The 25,661-nt window shown below is 43.9% G+C and overlaps 1 protein-coding gene across 1 annotated transcript; it reads right to left on the reverse strand.

Annotated features, from left to right (window-relative positions):
- Nucleotides 1-5,229: 5,229 nt before the first annotated feature.
- Nucleotides 5,230-24,503, reverse strand: AKAP17A (A-kinase anchoring protein 17A). The gene is made up of 5 exons (XM_044287199.1): nt 24,436-24,503; nt 18,931-19,705; nt 16,363-16,511; nt 16,039-16,279; nt 5,230-8,926 (listed from the first exon to the last, which is right to left on the reverse strand). Exons 2-5 carry the CDS (start codon nt 19,690-19,692, stop codon nt 8,087-8,089), a joined length of 1,992 nt encoding a protein of 663 aa, XP_044143134.1. The 5' UTR covers nt 19,693-19,705; nt 24,436-24,503; the 3' UTR covers nt 5,230-8,086.
- Between the last annotated feature and the right edge of the window lie 1,158 nt (nt 24,504-25,661).

A 25,661-nucleotide genomic window follows, 5' to 3' on the forward strand; every position in this document is an offset into this window, starting at 1 on the left:
AGCTTATTTTTTGACGTAATATCCCCAGACCAAATTTTAAGCCACAACACACATCTGGAGGCATTTGAAAGGGAACTGCCTCTCGCAGCGAATCTAATAGATTCCACCGGAGCATCAGAGACAAACACAGTTGCCATTTTTAAGAGTGGAATGGACTCCAGAATTTCTTCTCTGGAGGTTTTCATCTTTATATGGTTCTCTAGTTGGGAGAGCCATAAAAATAGCGATTGAGACACTGAGGTAGCGGCAATATTTGTAGTGATCAATACAGAAGATACTTGACCAGGATTTTTTTTTAAAGACCATCTATTTTTCTATCTATAGCATTCTTAAGTTGCGAGGAATCCTCTAAGGGCAAGAAGGGTTTTTTTTTAATTTACTTTTGCAATGGGTATATCAATTTTCGGGGCATCCACCCATATTTTGTATATTTTGCATTAAAGGCTTACAAGATATGTAAAGCCTCTTTTATTTTTTGCTTTTAGTCCGCCAAACATCTCGTCCTGTATAGAACGAGGTTGGGCTACTTCCTCTACGTCCATTGTCTAATGCACAGCAGAAATCCTTATTTCCCTCTTCCGCAGTACAAGAAGCAATTTAATCTTCCTCAATATCATCTATTTTCCCTCTGATCTAATGTTACTAGTTGATTCATCCTCTGAATCTGAGTCCATATCAACTCTAGGTCTTATAACTTGAGGCTGCGGAACAGATTTTGGCATTAATTTGACCACTGAGAAGTGTACTTCCTCCTTTATAATCTTCGTAATGTCAGCTAATAAAAATAGCTGTTCTTTTATCAATGCAGGAGCAGCAAAATTGTTTAGAGTAAGACTCTGCCAGCTACTTAGCACAAGTAGATCATCTTTTCACTTTTTTAGGCTCAGAAGGATTTGTATTCACATCATCTTTATTATATTGAAATTACAAAACAAACTGCTAGCTATGCAGAAATCTAAAGTATTATTACAGGGCCAATACAGCACTCCTGACTTGCATGACCCTGGGTAGGAGGTTCTGAACCCGGCACAGACTGACCAGTCACCATACTTTTATAGTCCTGCCACCGCCAGTCTGCTCCTCCATATTCTGGGACTCCATCCTACAGGAGAATCCAGATATGGATAATGCGAGTCCATTCCTAATGGGGACTCCTGCATTGCTAGGCCATCCACACCACACCAGGCATTCCAGCGTGACCTCTTGCGAGAGAACGTCACCCGGCTTGCAGAAGCGCTCCAAAGCAGCCGAAGTGACACTCCTGGGACCGCCTCCAACATGGAACGCCGACGGAGAAGGAGATGCAGTATGGAGCCGTGAGCCTCTCCAGAGAGAGACCCTGCAGCCTCAATGGGACTAGCCGAGCCCTCCGGTTTAGGGATGGAAGGAGAGGCACAACACCACCACCACCACCACCACGGACCTATCCTGGGCTCCTTAGCATAAACTTTTTCCCATAAGGCCTCATGCACACGACCATATGTATTTTGCGGTCCGCAAAAAATATGGATGACGTTCGTGTGCATTCCGTATTTTGCGGAACGGAACAGCTGGCCTCTAATAGAACAGTACAATCCTTGTCCATAGTGCGGACAATAATAGGCCATGCTCTATTTTTTGGGCGGAACGGAAATACGAACATACAGAAATAAATGGTTCCGTATACGGTCCGCAAAAAAAAGCCGAGCGGACACGGAAGGAAAATACGTTTGTGTTCATGAGGCCTAACAGGAATCCTCTGTGTTGGCTGCTGACCTGTAAGGGACAGGAAGAACACTGTAGTTGGGGGGGAGGGAGGGGCTTTTAACCTCTCTGTGCTTCCTGTCCCTTTAGAAGTATTTAAAGAGGACCTTTCACTAGAATAAAACATCTAAACTAACTATACAGACATGGAGAGCGGCGCCCAGGGATCTCCCTGCACTTACTGTTATACCTGGGCACCGCTCCGTTCTAGCCTCCGGTATCTTCGGCGCCCAGGTATAACAGATCCCTGGGCACCGCTCTCCATGTCTGTATAGTTAGTTTAGGTGTTTTATTCTAGTGAAAGGTCCTCTTTAAGGACATCCTCCATGTGTGCTGTCATGGAGGACGTCCTGGAAATGGGGTTTAGTTGCAAAGGAGCAACCAACTCGATATTAATTCCTGTGGGTGTAGAATGGGATGTCATAAAAGCTCATACATCGTAGCTGTAATGTGTAGGTTTCCCAATACTTTTGTCCATATAGTGTATTTAGCATTGCAATGTTGTAAGGGGAGTCCACAACACAAGTGTGAACAAAGCCAAAGGTCACAGAAGAAAGGGAGCTGTATAGCTTAATATGTAATGTAGACAGAAGGTTTATATTTAAAAGGGTTATCTAACATTATATCAGACATCACAGAGGGACCAAAACACGGTGGTGACCCTACTTACCTGGTCCTCGCTGCTGGATTCAGGCTGGTGTCCTGATATTAACATCCTGTTGTCGGGGCTGACACACATGCCCTATGCAGCCAAAATGGTTATGTGACACAAGGCGAGCAGGTCACTGTTACTGCTAAAGATTGAATGCAGAGGGCACGTGCATCCTCCCTTGTCTACAGAACCAGCACATCAAGGAGAGCCGGCCAGAGGCCAGTATGATCGCTGAGGGAGAACTTGGTGAAGTCTGATATATTGGATATCCCCTTTAATGCATTTCTACAAAATATTATGAATCCAGTTGAAAAAGCGGCAGCACACTCTAGTGGCAGACTACAGGTACTGCAATAAATAACTGTTACAGGCATTCATCCTCCGCCATACAAGTTTATTCACACGGGGAGCAGGACGAATGATACTTCAGGGAAATGCTATTATGATGATTTTTTTAAATGTTTGCTGTTAACTTTTACCTCAAGAATGTACAGCAACCTTAAAGGGGTTGTCTCACTTCAGCAAATGAAATTCATCATGTAGGTACAGTTAATACAAGGCACTTACTAACGTATTGTGATTGTCCATATTGCCTCCTTTGCTGGCTGGATTCATTTTTCCATCACATTATACACTGCTCGTATCCAGGGGTTATGACCACCCTGCAGTCCAGCAGCGGTGGCCGTGCTTGCACACTATAGGAAAAAGCTCCAGTCTCACTTTTTTCTATAGTGTGCAAGCACGGCCACCGCTGCTGGATTGCTGGGTGGTCGTACCCATGGAAACAAGCAGTGTATAAAAATGAATCTAGCCAGCACAGGAGGCAATATGGACAATCACAACACATTAGTAAATGCCCTGTATTAACTTTGTCTACATGATGAATGCCATTTGCTGAAGTGAGACAACCCCTTTAACACCTGCGATGATCACACATTAACGGCACATTCTACAGCTATGCCATGAATGTTTAGCCCCACACAATTTAGGAGAAGGGAGCTGAAATCAGGACAATATTCAAAATTAAAGTGCTTTTTTAAAATTCATTTATTTCCGTTTGCAAAAGATCCAGATTATGTTCTGAGAAAACCCCATTGAGTTTGCCACTATGAAATTCACAGGTAAACCATGCATGGTGCCTTGTAGGGCTAGCTAAGCTGAATGTAATGATGCCCTTCACATAGTGATCCACTGCTTTATTCTGAAGTACTTTTAATCAATATGCAAATGAGCAGTAATGTGCACCGAGGGCAAGCCCGAGTCGCTCTGTGCACCTCGGCTCCTCCCTCTCCTTTATTGACAGGTCCAGGCAAGATGACTATGCTTGCACCTGGCCCTCTCAATAAAGGAGAGGGAGTGACAGGAAGAGGAAGCAGGAGGAGTAAAGGTGCACAGAGTGGCTTGGACCCTTCCTCCATGCACTTAATTGCTCATTTGCACGTGGATTAAACAACTTTTTCTCCAGAGTGAAACAATGGATTAGTAAGTGAACGATATTATTACAATTAGCTGAGCTAGCCCTACAAAACACTGTCTGCTTTACAGGGGTTGTCCATTTTTTTTATATTGATGACCTATCCTCAGAATCGGTCAACTATAATCAGACCAGCAGGGGTCTGCCACCTGGAACCCCCGCCGATCAGCAGTTTGAAGAGAAAACAGTGCTCGTACAAGCACTGCCTTCTCTTCACTGTTCATCTGCTCACCGTCACAACTGCAGCAGTGAGCAGGTGTAATTACAACTACGGTGTCCGCATTCACTTCAATGGGATGGCTCCGTCCTATGTAAACAGGAAGGAGCGGTCCATAGAAGTGAATGGGAAGGCTGAGATGTAATTACATCTGCTCACCATTGCAACGGCGCGCAGGTAAACAATGAAGAGTAGGCAGCGCTTGTACGAGCACTGCTGTCTATTTAACCCCTTTCTGACTGCCATACAGCTATATACATGCCCAGTGCAGCTAGCACGTACAGTCAGGTCCATAAATATTGGGACATCGATGCAATTCTAACATTTTTGGTTCTATACACCACCACAATGGATTTGAAATGAAACCAACAAGATGTGCTTTAACTGCAGACTGTCAGCTTTAATTTGAGGGTATTTACATCCAAATCAGATGAACGGTGTAGGAATTACAACAGTTTGCATATGTGCCTCCCACTTATTAAGGGACCAAAAGTAATGGGACAATTGGCTTCTCAGCTGTTCCATAGCGAGGTGTCTGTTATTCCCTCATTATCCCAATTACAATGAGCAGATAAAAGGTCCAGAGTTCATTTCAAGTGTGCTAATTGCATTTGGAATCTGTTGCTGTCAACTCTCAAGATGAGATCCAAAGAGCTGTCACTATCAGTGAAGCAAGCCATCATTAGGCTGAAAAAACACAACAAACCCATCAAACATAGCAAAAACATTAGGCGTGGTTTGTTTTGGAACATTCTTAAAAAGAAGTAACGCACTGGTGAGCTCAGCAACACCAAAAGACCACGGAAAACAACTGTGGTGAATGACCAAAGAATTCTTTCCCTGGTGGAAAAAAAAAAAAAAACCTTCAGTTTGGCCAGATCAACAACACTCTCCAGGAAAAAGGTGTATGATGTGTGTCAAAGTCAACAATCAAGAGAAGACTTCACCAGAGTGACTACACAGGGTTCACCACAAGATGTAAACCATTGGTGAACCTAAAAAAACGGAAGGCCAGATTAGTTTGCCAAACGACATCTAAAAAGGCCTTCACAGTTCAGGAGCAACATCCTATGGACATATGAGACCAAGATCAACTTGTACCAGAGTGATGGGAAGAGAAGAGTATGGAGAAGGAAAGGAACTGCTCATGATCCTAAGCATACCACCTCATCAGTGAAGCATAGTGGTGGTAGTGTCATGGCTGGGCATGTATGGCTGCCAATGGAACTGGTTCTCTTGTATTTCGCATACTGCGAAAGCAACCAAAGGTGTATAGAGCCAAAAATGTTAGAATTGTGTCAATGTCCCAATTTTATGGACCTGACTGTATATACAAGTGCTGGCAGCGCTTTAATCCAGGGCTAATATTAAAGCTCCTGCAATCTAGCAGGAGCAGTTCGGGTCCCAGCCGACAGGCAGAGCGGGGACCCTGAGGAGAAGACAGGAGCGGTTTATTACCGCTTCTGTCTTCTCCTGTGTCGGCAGGAGGATAGCGCTGTTAGTCCCGGTGGTCGTGTGACCGCCAGGCGTGTCTAGAGCAGGGGCAAAGCTGTAGGGTCTAAGGAGACCTTGATCAGCTCTGCCTGTGTGTCATTCCCCCTGTAACTGGGGCTCATATGGTTGCCCCAGTTACAGTGGAAACAGTGAAAAAAAAAAAAGTAAAAATAAAAGTTGGTGTCCTCCAGAGGTCTTTTAATGACCTCCTGGGGGACAGATTATGTGCCAAAAAAAAATTTGTAAAAAAAAAATATTAAAAATGCCGTCGCTAACAGAAACCGTTACCATAGTCGCCCCGTTTTCTCAAACCTATACATGTTATATATGAAAAGGATAGTCACAAAATAGGTAACCCATTGCAATAATTAATTTTTGTCAGTTTAAATATTTAAGAAATAAAAAGCTATAATCATGCTGCCCCATAGGAATGAATGGGTCCGCAATTCCGTTCCACAAAATGCAGAACGAAATTCCGAATGTGTGAATGGAGCCTAACAGCAACTTTACTGAGGACAGACTCCCAAAAGGGCAAGCTATAGATAAGAAGTATTGCCTGGGTAATCTGAAGCTGGGTGTGTTGGGTTTTCCTCTGAAAACATATCAAAGAGCTACAGATGATCTACAGTACTGCACAGAGAAATGAGTGTAAAATTATAAACTGTGTAATTATTAATACAAATAAAATAGACCAAGTCCAATAGGTTTAACATAAAGGTAAAATAAATATTTTATTATCCAGAACCAAAACCTTCTGTAATCCTATATGGTCCTTAAAAAGTTAAAAAAAATTGTGTCAGTCATTCATAGAAAAAAAAAAAATGTGCATGACATGTACTTATATTAACCTGAAATGGACCTTTAAAAAAAAAAAAATGTAAAAAATAGAATAAAAATAAACTATGTACAGTTCTTGAGACCAGTCACAGCTACTTCAAGTTTAAAGACGTTCTCTGGATTGCAGAAAAATCTGACCAGTAGACGGAGAGCAAAGATTAATAATTGTGTTGACCTGGTTGCTAGAGATATCAGGAGACGTAACTAGAAAAGGCCAATAGCCACATTCTGAATGCTGCCCCCTCTGAGAATGAACATTTACTAGCTCCATGTGAAAAGTTGTAGCGGTTTTCTAGTGCTTTACTACCGATGGCCTATCTTTAGGATAGGCCATCAATACATGATGGATGGTGGTTTAACTTCTGGCACCCCCACTGTTCAGCTGTTTGCAGGAGCTGCTGTGCACCAGAAGCAGTCACAGCGCCGTATACGGTGTAGTGGTCATGCCTGGTTACTGCAGCGCTGCTCCCATTCACTTGAAAGATAGGTCATCAATATAAAAGTCACAGAAAACCCCTTTAAAGTTAGTGGCACACCTGGCCAACAAGTTGCACAAAACAAAATACAAGTAAACCATCAAGTGTGTCCTCACCCTTAGGCCTCTTTCACATGTCTGTGTCCATGACACCACCTGTGACAAGATGGGAAGATGTCCGAAAAATTATCCGCGTGCCATTCTATTCTATGTACACTGCTAGGCTGAAAGTTTCCTTCCAGAGCATATCCTAGCTACAATCTGTAAAAAACACATACCAAACACGGATGGCCTGTGTTGTGCCCATGGTTTTCATAGACTATAATGTGCATGAGGGATCCGTAATCACAGACAAAAACAGGGCCTGTGATGTCACCATGGCCCCACCACCCGTGGAGACCCCAGACAGCACACATCTGCTACTAACTGATGTGTGATAGAGGACTTATATGCTGAAGAATAACATAAGCTGCAAAATACCAACATCACTCGGGAGCCTAAATGAATCATACCCCAGGCAACACCTCAAAATTCATTTAGACTTCAGACCCGTTGAGATTGCGGGACCCATAGCAGCTGCCATGGTAGCTACAGCAGTTTGTACATTCTGCTTTCATATGGGATTTCTCACTAGTCTTTTCCAGCTTTCCATATTTATGACCTATCCTTACAGGATCAGTGGTGGTTTGACCCCCTTAACTAGGCAGCCGCTACTAAGAGTCACGGCCACCGGGACAAACACAGTGTACGGAGCCAGAAGCTCTGTGCAGTATGTAGTGGCCATGCCAGGTTAGTGCAGCTCAACTCCCATTTTTGTCAGTGGAAGCTGAGCTCAGTATTAAAACACCTTTAAAAGGAGCTGTGCACACTTACCTGCTTCCCAACGCTGGATCCCGCCTCCTGAGCTCTCCTTCCGGGTTTGACGCTGCTGCAGCCAATCGCTGTGACCTGTCAAATGGTTACATGATGCAAGAGGTGCTGGTCACCGATTGGCCACAGCGGCGTCAAACTGGAAGTTTACATTCAGCGACCTGAGTGGAGCCCGAAGAGGGAAGGAGGTAAGTATGCCTCCCTTTGCAGGTCTGCCCAGGAGGCAGGGTATGCCAACTCCGCCCATCCCCAAATGAGCACAACCCCTTTAAGTGAGGATGCTTCCTGACCATGCGTGGAGAGCATGTTGAAGACCTAGCACATTCAACTACTCCAGGATCTCCTTTCTTTGCTGTACGATCTTCGGTGATGCTTCTTCTCTTTATGATTATGCCTAGTCTTTTCCCTCCCTTTGTTTTTGCTACGTTCTGAGCTGACACTTCTTCTCCGTGGGCTATGATCTCTAGAGGAATGCTTTTTGTGCGACTTCTTCAACTTTCTGTGATCATCCTCCTCTCCACTCAAGTCCCTTTTGTGTTTTGCCTTATACATGTGCACTGTATCCTGAGTGTGGCTATGCTTACTAGCTTTAGACTGTCTATGAGTGTCGTCTATTTTACTAGGACGCGTTTCACTTTCCTTCAACAGTACATCTAGATCTTTATTTCCTGAATTTTCCTGATGCATCTTATTGCCTAGAATGCTGGTGAGTGAATACAGAGGGCGGCCTGGATTCATGATATTCATCTGTTTGTATTCCTGGAGTCGGGCGTCTTCTACACAGGCTCCATTTACTGCATGAAGAGTTGGAGTTGCATAGTGGATATAAGGCCGGAGTGGCTCGTAGTCTGGTAGGGTTTGTGTTGAGGTAGATGTGACATAGTTCATAGCGTCAGGAGGGAGGTTTTCACTGGGGTTGAGAGGGTAAATCTGCTGTGGTTTAGGGTCTTCTTGCATTTGAGAAGCAGAGTACAAGTTCCTGTTGAGTAGACTGTTTAACAATTTTTCTCTCAACTCTCTCTCCTTCCGATGTAAGCTTAGGGTTCGTTGCTTCTCCTCTTCAACTCGCCTAAGTTCTGTCTCCTGTTGCCTTCTCCGTTCTTCCAGCTGCAAGAGACGAATTCTCTCTGCTTGTTTCTCCTCCTGCTCACAAATCTTTGCAGCCTACGAAACAAGGCCAAGATAAAGTCTATTCAATTAATCTGAATGGCTTTCCAGAGTACACAATGTAACTGAAGTGGGGATTATTTCACCTTAAAAGGGTTGTCTCACTTCAGCAAGTAGCATTTATTATGTAGAGAAAGTCAATACAAGGCACTTACTAATGTATTGCGATTGTCCATATTGCTTCCTTTGCTGGCTGGATTCATTTTTGCCATTACATTATACCATGCAATCCGTCAGTGGTGGCTGTGCTTGTGTGAGCTCATATAGGCTGCTGCTTTTTTCTATAGTGTGCAAGCACGACCACTGCTGCTGGATTGCAGGCTGGTCGTAACCATGGAAACAATAACTGTATAATGTGATGGAAAAACAAAGGCAGCCAACAAAGGAAGCAATATGGATAATCACAATACATTAGTAAGTGCCTTGTATTAACTTTCTCTAAATAATAAATGCCATTCGCTGAAGTGAGACAGCCCCTTTACTGGACGATTCTTACTAAATTAACTAGAAAACACGTTCAAATCTAATATAGAAAGTTGAGTGTGTGTGTTTGTGTATTATTTGATGGAAGAGAAGATGGTTTGGATTGGTACCATTTTGGGGCACGTATGAATTTTCAATAGCTTGGTATTACACTTTTTGTTATGTAAGGTGATAAAAAATGGCTCTTTTGGCATTTTCTTTTATGGTGTTCAACAGATGGGTTGGATCACATGCTATTTTTATAGAGCAGGCCGTTACGGACATGACAATATCTTTATTTTATTCAATAAAAGCATGTTTGAAAAAAAAAAAAAAAAAAAAGTACCCTTATCGTTTTTGTGTCTCCATTTTCTGAAAGCCATATTTTATTTTATTTTTTTGGACAATTGGCTTATGTAGGGGCTCATTTTTTGTAGGATGAGGTCACGGTTTAATTGGTGCTAATTTTGGATACATATTACTTTTTTGATCACTTTATACCATTTATTTTTTCTTTTTATGGTGTTTACCATGCGGTAAAAGTAACATGATCATTTTATAGATCAGGTCCTTACGGACGCGGTGATACCAAACATGTTTAGTGTTTTTTTTGTTTTTTTACATTTTTAACCAATTATGTGTGTATATAGAAAGTTTTATTTGTTTTTGTTTTACTTTTTTTGTGCCCAGACCCACTTGAATCTTGAAGATCCAGTGGGTCTGATGGCTTACAATACACTGCAGTACACTATATAGTGTACTGCAGTGTATTGAACTCACACTAAGCCGGATCAGGCTTAGATATACCACAGCAAGCCAGATGCATGTGAAAGCTTCCGGTTGCCATGGTAACCACCGGGATGCTGCCACAACAGTTGTCCCTAAGGACCAAGGCATGGAAGGGGTTAAACGGCCATTTCAAGCAGAGTGTTAGCTGGACAGTACAGCTAACACTCTGCCATCCTGAAAGGGGTAGGGGGTGCTGCGCACTCTGCATCTTTGGAGCCGAGAGAGGAGTGGACGGCGGCGGGGGAACTGTGGCAGGAGCAGACGGCGGCAGGGCAGCCGTGGCGTCGGAGGTATATATGGGCAGTCAGGCTGCAGGGAAACTTGCGTATAGCGCTGTGTCCTGATTGGATGCCACGCATGCCCAGTGCAAAACTGGTGACACACACACTGACACAGCGCACTCACACAGGGATTTTATTATAGATACAGACGTGGACAAAATTGTTGGTACCCTTTGGTCAATGAAAGAAAAAGTCACAATGGTCACAGAAATAACTTTAATCTGACAAAAGTAATAATAAATTAAAATTCTATAAATGTTAACCAATGAAAGTCAGACATTGTTTTTCAACCATGCTTCAACAGAATTATGTAAAAAAATAAACTCATGAAACAGGCATGGACAAAAATGATGGTACCCCTAGAAAACACAGAACATAATGTGACCAAAGGGACATGTTAATTCAAGGTGTGTCCACTAATTAGCATCACAGGTGTCTACAACCTTGTAATCAGCCATTGGGCCTATATATATGGCTCCAGGTAATCACTGTGTTGTTTGGTGATATGGTGTGTACCACACTCGACATGGACCAGAGGAAGCAAAGGAAAGAGCTGTCTCAAGAGATCAGAAAGAAAATTATAGACAAGCATGTTAAAGGTAAAGGCTATAAGACCATCTCCAAGCAACTAGATGTTCCTGTGAGTACAGTTGCACATATTATTCATAAGTTTAAGATCCATGGGACTGTAGCCAACCTCCCTGGACGTGGCCGCAGGAGGAAAATTGATGACAAATCTAAGAGACGGATAATCCGAATGGTAACAAAAGAGCCTAGAAAGACTTCTAAAGAGATTCAAGGTGAACTTCATGCTCAAGGAACATCAGTGTCAGATCGCACCATCCGTCGTTGTTTGAGCCAAAGTGGACTACATGGGAGACGACCAAGGAGGACACCATTGTTGAAAACGAATCATAAAAAAGCAAGACTGGAATATGCCAAACTACATGTTGACAAGCCACAAAGCTTCTGGGAGAATGTCCTGTGGACAGATGAGACAAAAATCGAAGTTTTTGCCAAGGCACATCAGCTGTATGTTCACAGACGAAAAAATGAAGCATATCAAGAAAAGAACACTGTCCCTACTGTGAAACATGGAGGAGGCTCTGTTATGTTCTGGGGCTGCTTTGCTGCGTCTGGCACAGGGTGTCTTGAATCTGTGCAGGGTACAATGAAATCTCAAGACTATCAAGGAATTCTAGAGAGAAATGTACTAGCCAGTGTCAGAAAGCTTGGTCTCAGTCGCAGGTCATGGGTCTTGCAACAGGACAATGACCCAAAACACACCGCTAAAAACACCCAAGAATGGCTAAGAGGAAAAAATTGGACTATTCTAAAGTGGCCTTCTATGAGCCCTGACCTCAATCCTATTGAGCATCTTTGGAAGGAGCTGAAACATGCAGTCTGGAAAAGGCACCCTTCAAACCGGACACAACTGGAGCAGTTTGCTCATGAGGAGTGGGCCAAAATACCTGCTGAGAGGTGCAGATGTCTCATTGACAGTTACAGGAAGCGTTTGATTGCAGTGATTGCCTCAAAAGGTTGCGCAACAAAATATTAAGTTAGGGGTACCATCATTTTTGTCCATGCCTGTTTCATGAGTTTATTTTTTTACATAATTCTGTTGAAGCATGGTTGAAAAACAATGTCTGACTTTCATTGGTTAACATTTATAGAATTTTAATTTATTATTACTTTTGTCAGATTAAAGTTATTTCTGTGACCATTGTGACTTTTTCTTTCATTGACCAAAGGGTACCAACAATTTTGTCCACGTCTGTAGAAGCTTGTATGCCCTTAGTCTCCACATATCATTTTACACCAGGTTTCCATAACAACCCAGCCATTTTTCTTCACTGCTGTAGGTCAGCTTTAAAGGCGTGCCTAATAGCACTTACAATTGCAAGAAAAGGTATGTGAACCCTTTGGAATTATATGGATTTCTGCACAAATTGGTCATAAAATGTGATCTGATCTTCATCCAAGTCACAACAATAGACAATCACAGTCTGCTTAAACTAATAACACACAAAGAATTAAATGTTACCATGTTTTTATTGAACACACCATGTAAACATTCACAGTGCAGGTGGAAAAAGTATGTGAACCCCTAGACTAATGACATCTCCAAGAGCTAATTGGAGTGAGGTATCAGACAACTGGAGTCCAATCAATGAGAGGAGATTGGAGGTGTTGGTTACAGCTGCCCTGCCCTATAAAAAAAAAAAAGAAAAAAACCACACACACACACACACACACACACACACACACCAGTTCTGGGTTTGCTTTTCACAAGGAGCATTGCCTGATGTGAATGATGCCTCGCACAAAAGAGCTCTCAGAAGACCTACAATTAAGAATAGTTGACTTGTATACAGCTGGAAAGGGTTAAAAAATGGATCTCCAAAAGCCTTGCTATTCATCAGTCCACGGTAAGACAAATTGTCTATAAATGAAGAAAGTTCAGCACTGCTGCTATTCTCCCTAGGAGTGGCCGTCCTGTAAGGATGACTGCAAGAGCACAGCGCAGACTGCTCAATGAGGTGAAGAAGAATCCTGGAGTGTCAGCTAAAGACTTACAAAAGTCTCTGGCATATGCTAACATCCCTGTTAGCGAATCTACGACACGTAAAACACTAAGCAAGAATGGATTTCATGGGAGGATACCACAGAGGAAGCCACTGCTGTCCAAAAAAAACCATTGCTGCACGTTTACAGTTTGCACAAGAGCACCTGGATGTTCCACAGCAGTACTGGCAAAATATTCTGTGGACAGATGAAACCAAAGTTGAGTTGTTTGGAAGAAACACACAACACTATGTGTGGAGAAAAAAGAGGCACAGCAACATCAAAACCTCATCCCAACTGTGAAGTATGGTGGTGGGGTCATTATGGTTTGGGGCTGCTTTGCTGCGTCAGGGCCTGGACGGATTGCTATCATCGAAGGAAAAATGAAGTTTATCAAGACATTTTGCAGGAGAACTTAAGGCCATCTGTCCACCAGCTGAAGCACAACAGAATATGGGTGTTGCAACAGGACAACAACCCAAAGCATAGAAGTAAATCAACAACAGAATGGCTTAAACAGAAGAAAATACGCCTGACCTAAACCCGATTGAGATGCTGTGGAATTACCTCAAGAAAGCGATTCACACCAGACATCCCAAAAATATTGCGGAACTGAAACAGTTCTGTAAAGAGGAATAGTCAAGAATTACTCCTGACCGTTGTGCACGTCTGATCTGCAACTACAGGAAACGTTTGGTTGAAGCCATTGCTGCCAAAGGAGGTTCCACCAGTTATTAAATCCAAGAGTTCACATACTTTTTCTGGTGCGTTCAATAAAAACATGGTAACATTTAATTCTTTGTGTGTTATTAGTTTAAGCAGACTGTGATTGTCTATTGTTGTGACTTAGATGAAGATCAGATCACATTTTATGACCAATTTGTGCAGAAATCCATATCATTCCAAAGGGTTCACATACTTTTTCTTGCAACTGTAGTACCTTATTTCCAGATGTGCCTTTGTTCCAGCAATAGGTGTTTTTATCTTCTGAAAATCCAGTTTATTTCATATGCAAATGAGCCAGTAAGGTGCCCAGAGGGGTGTCACTCTTGCAGGAAGTAGCCCAGGCACGCCTCCTGCCACAATGTGTTCACCCACCCCTCCTACATCACATTAAAGCCATAACTCTGCCCCCCTTTTCCCTGCTCCTAGCATGAGGGCGGGCGGGCTTGGGCATTAGCAGGAGGCGTGCCTGGGCTCCTTCCTACAACAGTGATGCCCCTCTGGGCACCTTACTGGCTAATTTGCATATCAAATAAACTGGATTTTCAGAAGATAGAAAACATCTATTGCTGGAACAAAGGCAGATCTAGAAATAAGGTACTAAGTGCTATGGCTTTACTTCAATAGCGATTATCTTGGTGACAGATTTCCTTTAAAGGGGCAGGGAGCTGTGGATGACGCTGTTAAGGGAGCGAAGTGCTGTGGAGCTCACAGTTCAGGGGGCAGGTAGGGTGGCCATTGAGGCGACCCCCAAAAGACAGACTTAAAAACCCTGCCCCAGGTCCCGCTAAGACATGCCCTTTACCCGGTTTGGGCCACCCCAACCCCCCCTACACACACTCCGCAGCCGACAGGGATTGAAAAAATGAAGATAAAAATCAACTTCTGTCAGCTGCAGGGGTGGGAGGGAGGGTGACTTTCTCCCTGCAGCTCAGTGCTGCTGTCTGAGAGTGAGCTGTTTAAAAGGACATCCTTGTCTCTGTCCAGGCCCTGCGCCAGACGGAGGACAGGGAGTCTGAAAGCCAGACTGTCCTGCCTAAAACCGGACCTCTGGCGACCCGGGGCGGCGGGGTGCTGTGGAGGTCACTGTCAAGGGGGCGGCGGGGTGCTGTGGAGGTCACTGTCAAGGGGGCGGCGGGGTGCTGTGGAGGTCACTGTCAAGGGGGCGGCGGGGTGCTGTGGAGGTCACTGTCAAGGGGGCGGCGGGGTGCTGTGGAGGTCACTGTCAAGGGGGCGGCGGGGTGCTGTGGAGGTCACTGTCAAGGGGGCGGCGGGGTGCTGTGGAGGTCACTGTCAAGGGGGCGGCGGGGTGCTGTGGAGGTCACTGTCAAGGGGGCGGCGGGGTGCTGTGGAGGTCACTGTCAAGGGGGCGGCGGGGTGCTGTGGAGGTCACTGTCAAGGGGGCGGCGGGGTGCTGTGGAGGTCACTGTCAAGGGGGCGGCGGGGTGCTGTGGAGGTCACTGTCAAGGGGGCGGCGGGGTGCTGTGGAGGTCACTGTCAAGGGGGCGGCGGGGTGCTGTGGAGGTCACTGTCAAGGGGGCGGCGGGGTGCTGTGGAGGTCACTGTCAAGGGGGCGGCGGGGTGCTGTGGAGGTCACTGTCAAGGGGCCGCGGGGTGCTGTGGAGGTCACTGTCAAGGGGCCGCGGGGTGCTGTGGAGGTCACTGTCAAGGGGCCGCGGGGTGCTGTGGAGGTCACTGTCAAGGGGCCGCGGGGTGCTGTGGAGGTCACTGTCAAGGGGGCGGCGGGGTGCTGTGGAGGTCACTGTCAAGGGGGCGGCGGGGTGTTGTGGAGGTCTCTGTCAAGGGGGCGGCGGGGTGTTGTGGAGGTCTCTGTCAAGGGGGCGGCGGGGTGTTGTGGAGGTCTCTGTCAAGGGGGCCGGGAATGGTGGAGGTAAACGGTTAAGGGAACTGTAATCTATGGTCCTTCCTGTCCCGACTTGGCAGGTGGAAAATGCCAGGAGAGACCCTGCTCAGCCAATTACTGGCTGAGGTAGGTCTTCACTAAGGCCAGCAGTTAGCCGAGTGAGCCTTTCCTGGCATGTCAAGCCAAGACAACTGGAGATCAGTGAGCAACGAAGCAGCCAGAACATCAGCACTGGAGGACTGCTGAGGGTAAGTATTGGTTCTTTCATGTTTTTAAGTCCCTTTGAGCCCAATGCAACCCATTTTTGACTGTAGAACCCCTGTTATGCTGTCTACGTGTCATGTTGGTTTCTGCAGGAGAGACGAGTTTCTTATGGAAAAGTTAGTCACTAGAGAAAGCCCATTACATGAACAGGTGCTCACCTTCACTCTGCTTAGAAGCTCCACAATTAACCTGATGGACTGCAAATTCCTCTGAGCCAGTAAAAGCTTTCTCTCCTCAAATCGGATTTTCTCCTGCAATCTCTTTTGTTCCTCTGCCTGCATTTTTTGTAGTTTTTTCTTATTCTTGCGAGCTTCCCGCTCTCTCTGCTTCTCCTCCTTCTTTTTTATCTTATCCTTCCGTTTTTTCTCTTTCTCCAGCTCCTCCAGTTCTTTTTGCTTGCTTTAAGACAAACAGTGCATGTTAGCAAGACAATCTGTCCATTTAAGTTGTAAATTCACACGAGTGATCTGAGGTGGTCTTACCGTTCCTCCTCCTTTTGTTTCTCTTCAGCTTCCTTCTCTTTTCTCTTCTGCTCCTCTCGCTTCTGCTCTAGTTCCTGTAATTTTTGTCGCTCAAATTGGCGCTTTTTAATAGATGCCTCACTCAGATGCTTGGTTGTGTCGAATGAAACCTTTGAAAGATAATAAATGCCAGATTTTTACCCTCTATGACAGGGGTTAGCTACCTCCAGCATTTCAGCCAACGTGAAACTACAGCTCCCAGCATGTTCCATTCACTTCTAATGGCGTTTCAAGAGCAGCCTATTGAGTGGTCATCATGCTTGGAGTCGTACTTTCACCTTAGGTGTAACGCCAAAAGCTGTTGATCCTTGCACTATGAGAATGCTGGAGAGTAGAAAGAAAATCAAGAAAAAGGGAGAAAATTGGGATTAAGCTTGATAATTGCCCATAAAGGGGTTGTCCACTCCTTTGCAAGTGGATAGGGAGTACTTCCCTCCCTTGCGCAGTGAAAGGAGCTGGTTACTGCTCCCACAGACTTGAACGAGAGTGGACAACCCCTTTAAAGGGATTCTGTCACCAAGTTTTGGGCTATAGAGATGCGGACATGCACGCCTAGATCGCCGCTAGCATGTCCGCAATATATCTGTCCTATAGGACTGTGTGGTTTTAATTTCTTTAAAAAAGGATTTTATAGATATGTAAATGAGTCTTGTATGTGCCCAAGGGGCTGTACTAACCTTCCTGGAGCCCAGCCGTGCCCGCCTGTGAAGGAGCCCGGCACCGCCTATGTCCTCCGAATCTCCTCCTTTCATCAACTATAGATTGCCGTAATCTCGCGATGCGCGAGCTTGAGCATGCGCAGTTCTTTTCCTGAGGCTGATGCCAGCACAGGGAAGGAACACTATACCGGCACTGCGCATCGCGAGATTACGGCAATCTATAGTTGATGAAAGGAGGAGATTCGGAGGACATAGGCGGTGCTGGGCTCCTTCATAGGCGGGCGTGGCTGGGCACGGCTGGGCTCCAAGAAGGTTAGTACAGCCCCTTGGACACATACAAGACTCATTTACATATCTATAAAATCCTTTTTTAAAGAAATTAAAATCACACAGCCCTATAGGACAGATATATTGCGGACATGCTAGCGGCGATCTAGCCGTGCATGTCCGCATCTCTATAGTCAAAAACTTGGTGACAGAATCCCATTAAAGGGGATGTGTCATTACAAGAAATTATCCCCCATCCATAGGATAGGCGATAAGAGTCAGATTGGTGGGGCGTGCCAACATGAAGAAAAGTTCCTTCCTGATGGCACGTGCAGCTGCTCCTCCCCTACACAGAAACCAACTTCTGGAGTGCAGTCATTGGGGTTGGTTGGTCACGCTTTGTATCAGTCACACAATGGATCCCTCACACCATGATGTGGACACACCTTTAAAATACTTAAAGGGGAATTCTCATTTTGGACATTGGGGGCATATTGCTAGAATGGAGCCCGCAAAGTGCCGGAAGGCGCATTGCGCATGAGCGCCGCCCTCCATTCATTCCTATGGGAGCAAGGAAAATAGCCGAGAAGTGAACGGAGCGGTGGCTGCGCGTGTGCGGTGAGCTTCCTATTCATTTCAATGGGACTTGTGAAAATAGCAGAGCGTGCTGCTCAGCTATTTTACACGCTCCCATAGGGATGAAGGGAGGGCGGCCGTGCACGCATGGTGCGTCCTCTAACAGTTTGCGGGCTGCATTCTAATATAGTCAATAACACAATGAGTAATACTCAATTCCTTTTCAAATATTTTAAATTTTATGGAACATTACTAAAATAGTGATTACTTAATAATACTAACAGTAGCGAATCTACTCAATAGGGACAAAATGCAATCACTATTTACAGCTGTATAGTGAAAAAAGGTGCCAAAAATAATAGATAATCCACACCCATTTCATATACAAAGGATGGTACAATATACTAGGTACGTTTATAGATTTATCGGGCCATTACCCAGAATAACAACAGATTTTACCTCGCTAGGGAATACCTTTCGCTGATATAGTTAGATATGGTGACATAAAACAAAAGGCTTTTCTGTTTATAACATACCGAGGTGCAAGATGGTAACTCCATTCTAAGTATAGGTGCAGGTGCCACCTCCTACGGAAATGCCCCCAATGTCCGAGATGGGAATACCCCTTTAATCGTCCCCGGTTGCTGATGCTTGTCTGATTATGTTAGGATTATGCTGCAGTGATTTATCATCCAAACTGCAGCAATGGGAACCTGAGAACAATGGGAAGAATTCTGACTAAGGACGTCCCCTACTGACAAGGGGAGTTCTAACGCCTAGTTTTATTCATGCACTTTCCGGAAAACCAGCTGGATAAGGCTCGTAATGCAGAAATCCATACTACCTGAAATACAGTGTATTAAGAAGTGCATGTTCTGTCACTCCCTTGAGGAACAGTACGATAATTTTCAGATAATGAGTCAGCTTTGCTAATTGGCCCACTAGAGACCTTTGTGTATGAAACCTGTGCCAACGTCTGGGGAGATAGGAACCATAACACTACAGATGGAACACCCAGGCCACCTACCTTTATATTACAAGCCACAGCCTTTCCATCTTCACCTTTATGCATAAGCTTCATACCACGCAAAGCATTCATTGACTTCACAAAGCCAACATACTCCTTGTATTGTACATAAGCCTCAAAGTTCAAGTGGCCACCAAAACTAAACGTATGGAAGTTCCTGCCAGTCATTTCTTCTCTATAGGGGTCAAGCATGGGGATATCCACATTCCTAATGTCACCAAACACACTGAAAACCTTTACAAGGGCTCCTTCTGTAGGTTTCTCAGTGCCAGAATCTTTAGAAGAAAACCACTTGCAAGGAAGGCCTTCTAAATGAATTGTGTCTGGCCTTTCTCCGGGTGAATTTTCATTCATGTCTTCAGCGTCTCGGAAGAAAGAGTCCCAGTCGTGCCTTGTGGGGAAATCTATTTTATATTCGGCAGCTCTGACTTTTAGAATATCAGTGAAGCCACTTAGTTTGATACTTTTACCATCCAGAGCTGCTATGAAAGCTTTGACTAAGCTCTTGTTCTCCACTTCTCCCTCAAACCGTAGGAAGTCAATGGTGCTTTTGGAAATGCGCAATGTGGAGAACTGATGGTTATTCACCATGCCTTTAAGACGCTCCATTACTTCCCAGTTTGAGATGGATTTGCCAGGTTGCTTCAGTTGAGGGAGCGCCACGCTGATGATCAATTTTGAGATGGGCTTTAGATAAAGCCCATGCAGTTGACATAGCTCCACAGCTTCAGATGTATCACGCACTATGGTTGCGGCAGCCATAGTATAGACAGTCCTGTAGAAAATAAGAAACATCATCAAGAACCGAGTTATCCTAGTAAACCAAACATCCTGGCATTTAAAGGAGATGTCCAGGATTAGAAAAACACTAGTGTTGTCTTCAATGCTACACCTGTCTATGAGCTGTGCCTGGTATAATAAATGAATCTGAGCAGCGATACCACACACAGCAAGTTTTTATGAAAATACTAGAAAAATAATTCAGTCGTGAAATCCATTGCTAGAGCATGTGAGAAATGCAGAAGCTGGTGATCTGGAGGTTGTCTCAGATTCCCATATGTCCAAAGAAGGCAAGTGGTAGTCTAAAGTAATGGAGCCATCTGTCCCATAAATAACGCTATCATTGTGCTTTTCAAAGAAATACAGCACCAACCAGATAAGAAACAAAAACCTTTCCCTAAAATCAAAAACCTTTATTCATCCCCGCAGGACCACTAACCCCAAGAAACTAATCTGTCCCTTCCTTTTCCTACCTAAAGCGACATAGCCGCCTATAAAGTCCTTTATAAAAGCCACATACCATGAGTACATGTCATGAAGAAGGACCAAAATTGTTACATGGTCTGAAATGCGTTGACGAAACTGTCCCGTATTTGAAGATTTTCACCGCATGAATAAAGTTTTTCCTGCGATGACGTGGAGCTGGATTAGTCTTTCATTATTTGTCTCAACCGCAACCAGGTGCAGTATCCTTGCTCGTCTAGCAGAGGAATAGGTGAGAGCTGTCTTTACTATTACTGTGAATACCATGAGTACCGTACCGCAGGATCGGTCCACAAACTTCAAGATTAAGGGTCATGATTAAAATCTGTCAAGTTTGATATGTGTGGACCGATCCTGCGGTACGGTACTCATGGTATGTGGCTTTTATAAAGGACTTTATAGGCGGCTATGTCGCTTTAGGTAGGAAAAGGAAGGGACAGATTAGTTTCTTGGGGTTAGTGGTCCTGAGGGGATGAATAAAGGTTTGATTTTAGGGAAGGGTTTTTGTTGTTTCTTATCTGGTTGGTGCTGTATTTCATTGAAAAACTGTGGCCAGAGGATCCTGCTAAGGTCATTAATGTGCACCGTATATTACATGAGCCTAATAATAAGGACATTAATGTGCAGCGTATATTACATGAGCCTATTAATAAGGACATTAATGTGCAGCGTATATTACATGAGCCTAATGATAAGGTCATTAATGTGCAGCGTATATTACATGAGCCTAATAATAAGGACATTAATGTGCAGCGTATATTACATGAGCCTATTAATAAGGACATTAATGTGCAGCGTATATTACATGAGCCTAATAATAAGGACATTAATGTGCAGCGTATATTACATGAGCCTAATGATAAGGTCATTAATGTGCACCGTATATTACATGAGCCTAATAATAAGGACATTAATGTGCAGCGTATATTACATGAGCCTATTAATAAGGACATTAATGTGCAGCGTATATTACATGAGCCTAATGATAAGGTCATTAATGTGCACCGTATATTACATGAGCCTAATAATAAGGACATTAATGTGCAGCGTATATTACATGAGCCTATTAATAAGGACATTAATGTGCAGCGTATATTACATGAGCCTAATGATAAGGTCATTAATGTGCAGCGTATATTACATGAGCCTAATGATAAGGTCATTAATGTGCACCGTATATTACATGAGCCTAATGATAAGGTCATTAATGTGCACCGTATACAGACATCCCAACCTGCAAAAACTCATTTCAGGGAGGTGCACTTCTCATTTCAGGGAGGTTTTTTTTCACGAACTTTTTATTACATTTTCCAAACATATGAAGTATCTGCACACTTTGCTCTATGGTGTGGAGGACCGGGCTCATTACCCTGCCCCAAATTATCATATTTATATATATGATTAAAGCATCCAGGGGGTGTGAATTTAACACTGGGGTAAATAATATAATTAAAATGGAGGGTTAAATGTGTAAATGTATTTAAAAAAAAAATGCATCTCTTTCAATAGTTATATAGCTACTGAATGAGACAGAAGGGATGCCTTTAACATATATATCTCCTTGAGAAGCCAATTTGACCCTAAAGGGTTAATTCAACCTGTAATCTAAACTCTGTCCTGTCACTTCTCTTATCTCTCTGCTCTGCTATATGACTGAGATAAACCTTTCCGGGAGATATCATTTCACATGGGGGGAGCCGCTATCTAATAGCGGGAGACTCCCTGAACCTCCGGGAGAGTTGAGATCCCTGCGTATATTACATGAGACTATTAATAAGGACAATAATGTGCAGCGTATATTACATGAGACTATTAATAAGGTCATTAATGTGCACCGTATATTACATGAGACTATTAATAAGGACAATAATGTGCAGCGTATATTACATGAGACTATTAATAAGGACATTAATGTGCACCGTATATTACATGAGCCTAATGATAAGGTCATTAATGTGCAGCGTATATTACATGAGACTATTAATAAGGACATTAATGTGCAGCGTATATTACATGAGACTATTAATAAGGACATTAATGTGCACCGTATATTACATGAGCCTAATGATAAGGTCATTAATGTGCAGCGTATATTACATGAGACTATTAATAAGGACATTAATGTGCACCGTATATTACATGAGACTAATAAGGTCATTAATGTGCAGCGTATATTACATGAGCCTAATGATAAGGTCATTAATGTGCACCGTATATTACATGAGACTAATAAGGACATTAATGTGCAGCGTATATTACATGAGCCTAATGATAAGGTCATTAATGTGCACCGTATATTACATGAGACTAATAAGGACATTAATGTGCACCGTATATTACATGAGACTAATAAGGACATTAATGTGCAGCGTATATTACATGAGCCTAATGATAAGGTCATTAATGTGCAGCGTATATTACATGAGCCTAATAATAAGGTCATTAATGTGCACCGTATATTACATGAGACTAATAAGGACATTAATGTGCACCGTATATTACATGAGCCTAATAATAAGGACATTAATGTGCACCGTATATTACATGAGACTAATAAGGTCATTAATGTGCAGCGTATATTACATGAGCCTAATGATAAGGTCATTAATGTGCACCGTATATTACATGAGACTAATAAGGACATTAATGTGCAGCGTATATTACATGAGCCTAATGATAAGGTCATTAATGTGCACCGTATATTACATGAGACTAATAAGGTCATTAATGTGCACCGTATATTACATGAGACTAATAAGGACATTAATGTGCACCGTATATTACATGAGCCTAATAATAAGGACATTAATGTGCAGCGTATATTACATGAGACTAATAAGGACATTAATGTGCACCGTATATTACATGAGACTAATAATAAGGACATTAATGTGCACCGTATATTACATGAGACTAATAAGGACATTGATGTGCACCGTATATTACATGAGACTAAAAATATAAGATAAAAAACTCCTGAGTTTTTCTTTTCCCAAGATTACTGATCTTTACTTTACACATCCAGCTGTGGTTTGTGACGCTTCGGCCTGTGTGGCCTTTTTCCAACTGGTGCGGTTGGTGACTGTGGGTATCATAAAGGGAACCTGTCACCTGGATTTTGGGTTTAGAGCTGAGGACATGGGTTGCTAGATGGCCGCTAGCACATCCGCAATATCCAGTCCCCATAGCTCTGTGTGCTTTTATTGTGAAAAAAAAAAAGACAACTTTATAGATATGTAAATTAACCTTAGAGGAGTCCAGCGTTTCCTGACTCTGAGCCCAGCCACGCCCACTGAAGGAGCCCAGCACCACCCCGCATCCTTCAAATCCCTTCCTTGTTCCCCGACGTCAGAAAGCTAGAGCGCCGTAATCTCGCCATGCGTGAGCTAGCGCATGCGCAGTTCGTACCCTGAGGCTGATGCCAGCACAGGGAAGGAACACTATGCAGACACTGCGCATGCGCTAGCTCGTGCATTGCAAGTTTACGGCGCTCTAGCTTTGCGACGTTGGGGAGCAAGGAGGAGATTCGGATGATGCGGGGCGGTGCTGGGCTCCTTCACAGTGGGCGTGGCTGGACTCCAGAAACATTAGTAGCTATATATATATATATATATACACACACACACACACACAATAAAAGCACACAGAGCTATGGGGACTGGGTATTGCGCATGCGCTAGCTCGTGCATCGCAAGATTACAGCGCACTGGCTTTCGGACGTCGGCGAGCTGGGAGGAGATTCTGAGGTTGTGGGGCAGTGCTGGGCTCCTTTACGCTGGACAGGACTCATCTCAGGGTAATCTGCATATGGATCAAATCGGTTTTTTTTTTGCACAATAAAAGCGCACAGAGCTATAGGGACTGGGTATTGCGGATGGTCTAGTGGCCATCTAGCAACCCCTGTTCTCAGCTCCATACACAAAATCCCAGTGACAGGTTCCCTTAAAGAGTGGAGGTGGTGGAGATGCTCAGATCAATGGACGCACATCATCTCCACTCTATGATACCCACAGTCACCAACCGCACCAGTTGGAAAAAGCCCATAGAGGCCGAAACGTCACCAACCACAGCCGGATGTGTAAAGATCAGTAATCTTGAAAAAACCTCAGGAGTTTTCTATCTTCTATTATCTGGGGCGGTAACCGGACTCCAAGAGATAAGGAGCAGAGTGCGCCTAGGGTCTGAGCCTAATAATAAGGTCATGAATCAGCACAAAGGCGACCGCTCCGGGCCCGCACCTACCTCTGCAGCTGCCACCGCCCGCCGTTACCCGCACATTCAGCCAGGAAGTTCACCGAACCGCTAGGCAATCTGGGATGTGGGCGGAGTTAGGGCGCCGGGAACAGCTTCCGGTTCAGATGCTTGGCTTTCACAGTGGTTACCATGGAGACACGTAAAGTAGCCTGCTTTGGAAAAAGGTTATGACTACCGTTTTTAATCGTTTCTTCATTTATAATCATTTTATCTCTCACCACAAACAATCCATTGTGAATATTATTAAAAAATAAAAAAATGAAAGCGAATGCAGCAGTGTTCTGCAGAAAGTTCCTTTCCACGCCCTTTTAGCTACACTTCTGCCAAAAGAGCATCTCCTTCAGTGGTAAACTTGGCAACTTTTGATTATGGCAGGATGCCACCATTTTTCACAAAAAATACCGAGCAGGCTTTGGCTGTGATCACATCACATTAAAGAATATCATTTTTTTCCCCGTGCAAATTTGCATGTGGATTTTTCTGTGCGCAATGAATCCATGGCAAAAATCCATATGTTATCCTCCATGTTACAGATTTTGTTGTAGATTTGCACCAAATGTCATCCTTTTCATTGCAAAGAGCGGCGAGAATAGCATAGTACCGTGTTAGCCAGGAAAAAACTATGTAATGTTGAACACCTTTATGTTAATAAATACAAAAGTATCATAGGAGTGATAATACCTTTATTGGCTAGCCAGAAAAATCCTATTGCAAGCGTTCAGAACACAGGACTCCTTCTTCAGGCACATTACAAATGGAAGACTGAGAAGCAGGCGGCAGAACATTTACAGGACATACAGGGGAGAGAAGGAGCCCTGTGCTCTGAAAGCTTGCAATATGACAGACCTCCCAACTGTCCCTCTTTTGGAGGGACAGTCCCTCTTTTTGACCCAAGTCCCCCTGTCCCTCTTTGGTCCTTAAAGGGTTTCTGTCACCAGATTTAACCCTATTAAGCTAGCTGACATTAGCAATGCGCTAATTTCAGCTAAACCTAACTAGCCTATTCCTATTTTTATCTATGCCCCCAGTTACAACAGAATCTGTCTGCCAGCCCTGTGCTCTGGTAAAATCCCGCGCCATTCGGCGCAGGCGCAGTGAGGGAAAGACGATCGCCGGCTGCCAGCTTCCTCACCGCACCTGCGCCGAATTCTGAACAGCGCGAGATTTCCTGTGCAGTCAATTGCAGCCTGAAGTCTGGAACGCATAGACATCAC

Source organism: Bufo gargarizans, chromosome 3 (assembly GCF_014858855.1).
Source record: "Bufo gargarizans isolate SCDJY-AF-19 chromosome 3, ASM1485885v1, whole genome shotgun sequence".
NCBI classification, from domain to species: Eukaryota; Metazoa; Chordata; class Amphibia; order Anura; family Bufonidae; genus Bufo; species Bufo gargarizans.

What these genes read in the sequence shown, in the direction of transcription:
- AKAP17A (XM_044287199.1), bottom strand. Translation starts at nt 19,692, where the DNA reads ATGGCTGCCGCAACCATAGTGCGTGATACATCTGAAGCTGTGGAGCTA. An exon ending in CTGTGGCTTGTAATATAAAG is followed by an intron (nt 16,512 to 18,930) that starts GTAGGTGGCCTG and finishes TATCTTTCAAAG; the next exon opens with GTTTCATTCGACACAACCAA. An exon ending in AGCTTCTAAGCAGAGTGAAG is followed by an intron (nt 8,927 to 16,038) that starts GTGAGCACCTGT and finishes CTTGTTTCGTAG; the next exon opens with GCTGCAAAGATTTGTGAGCA.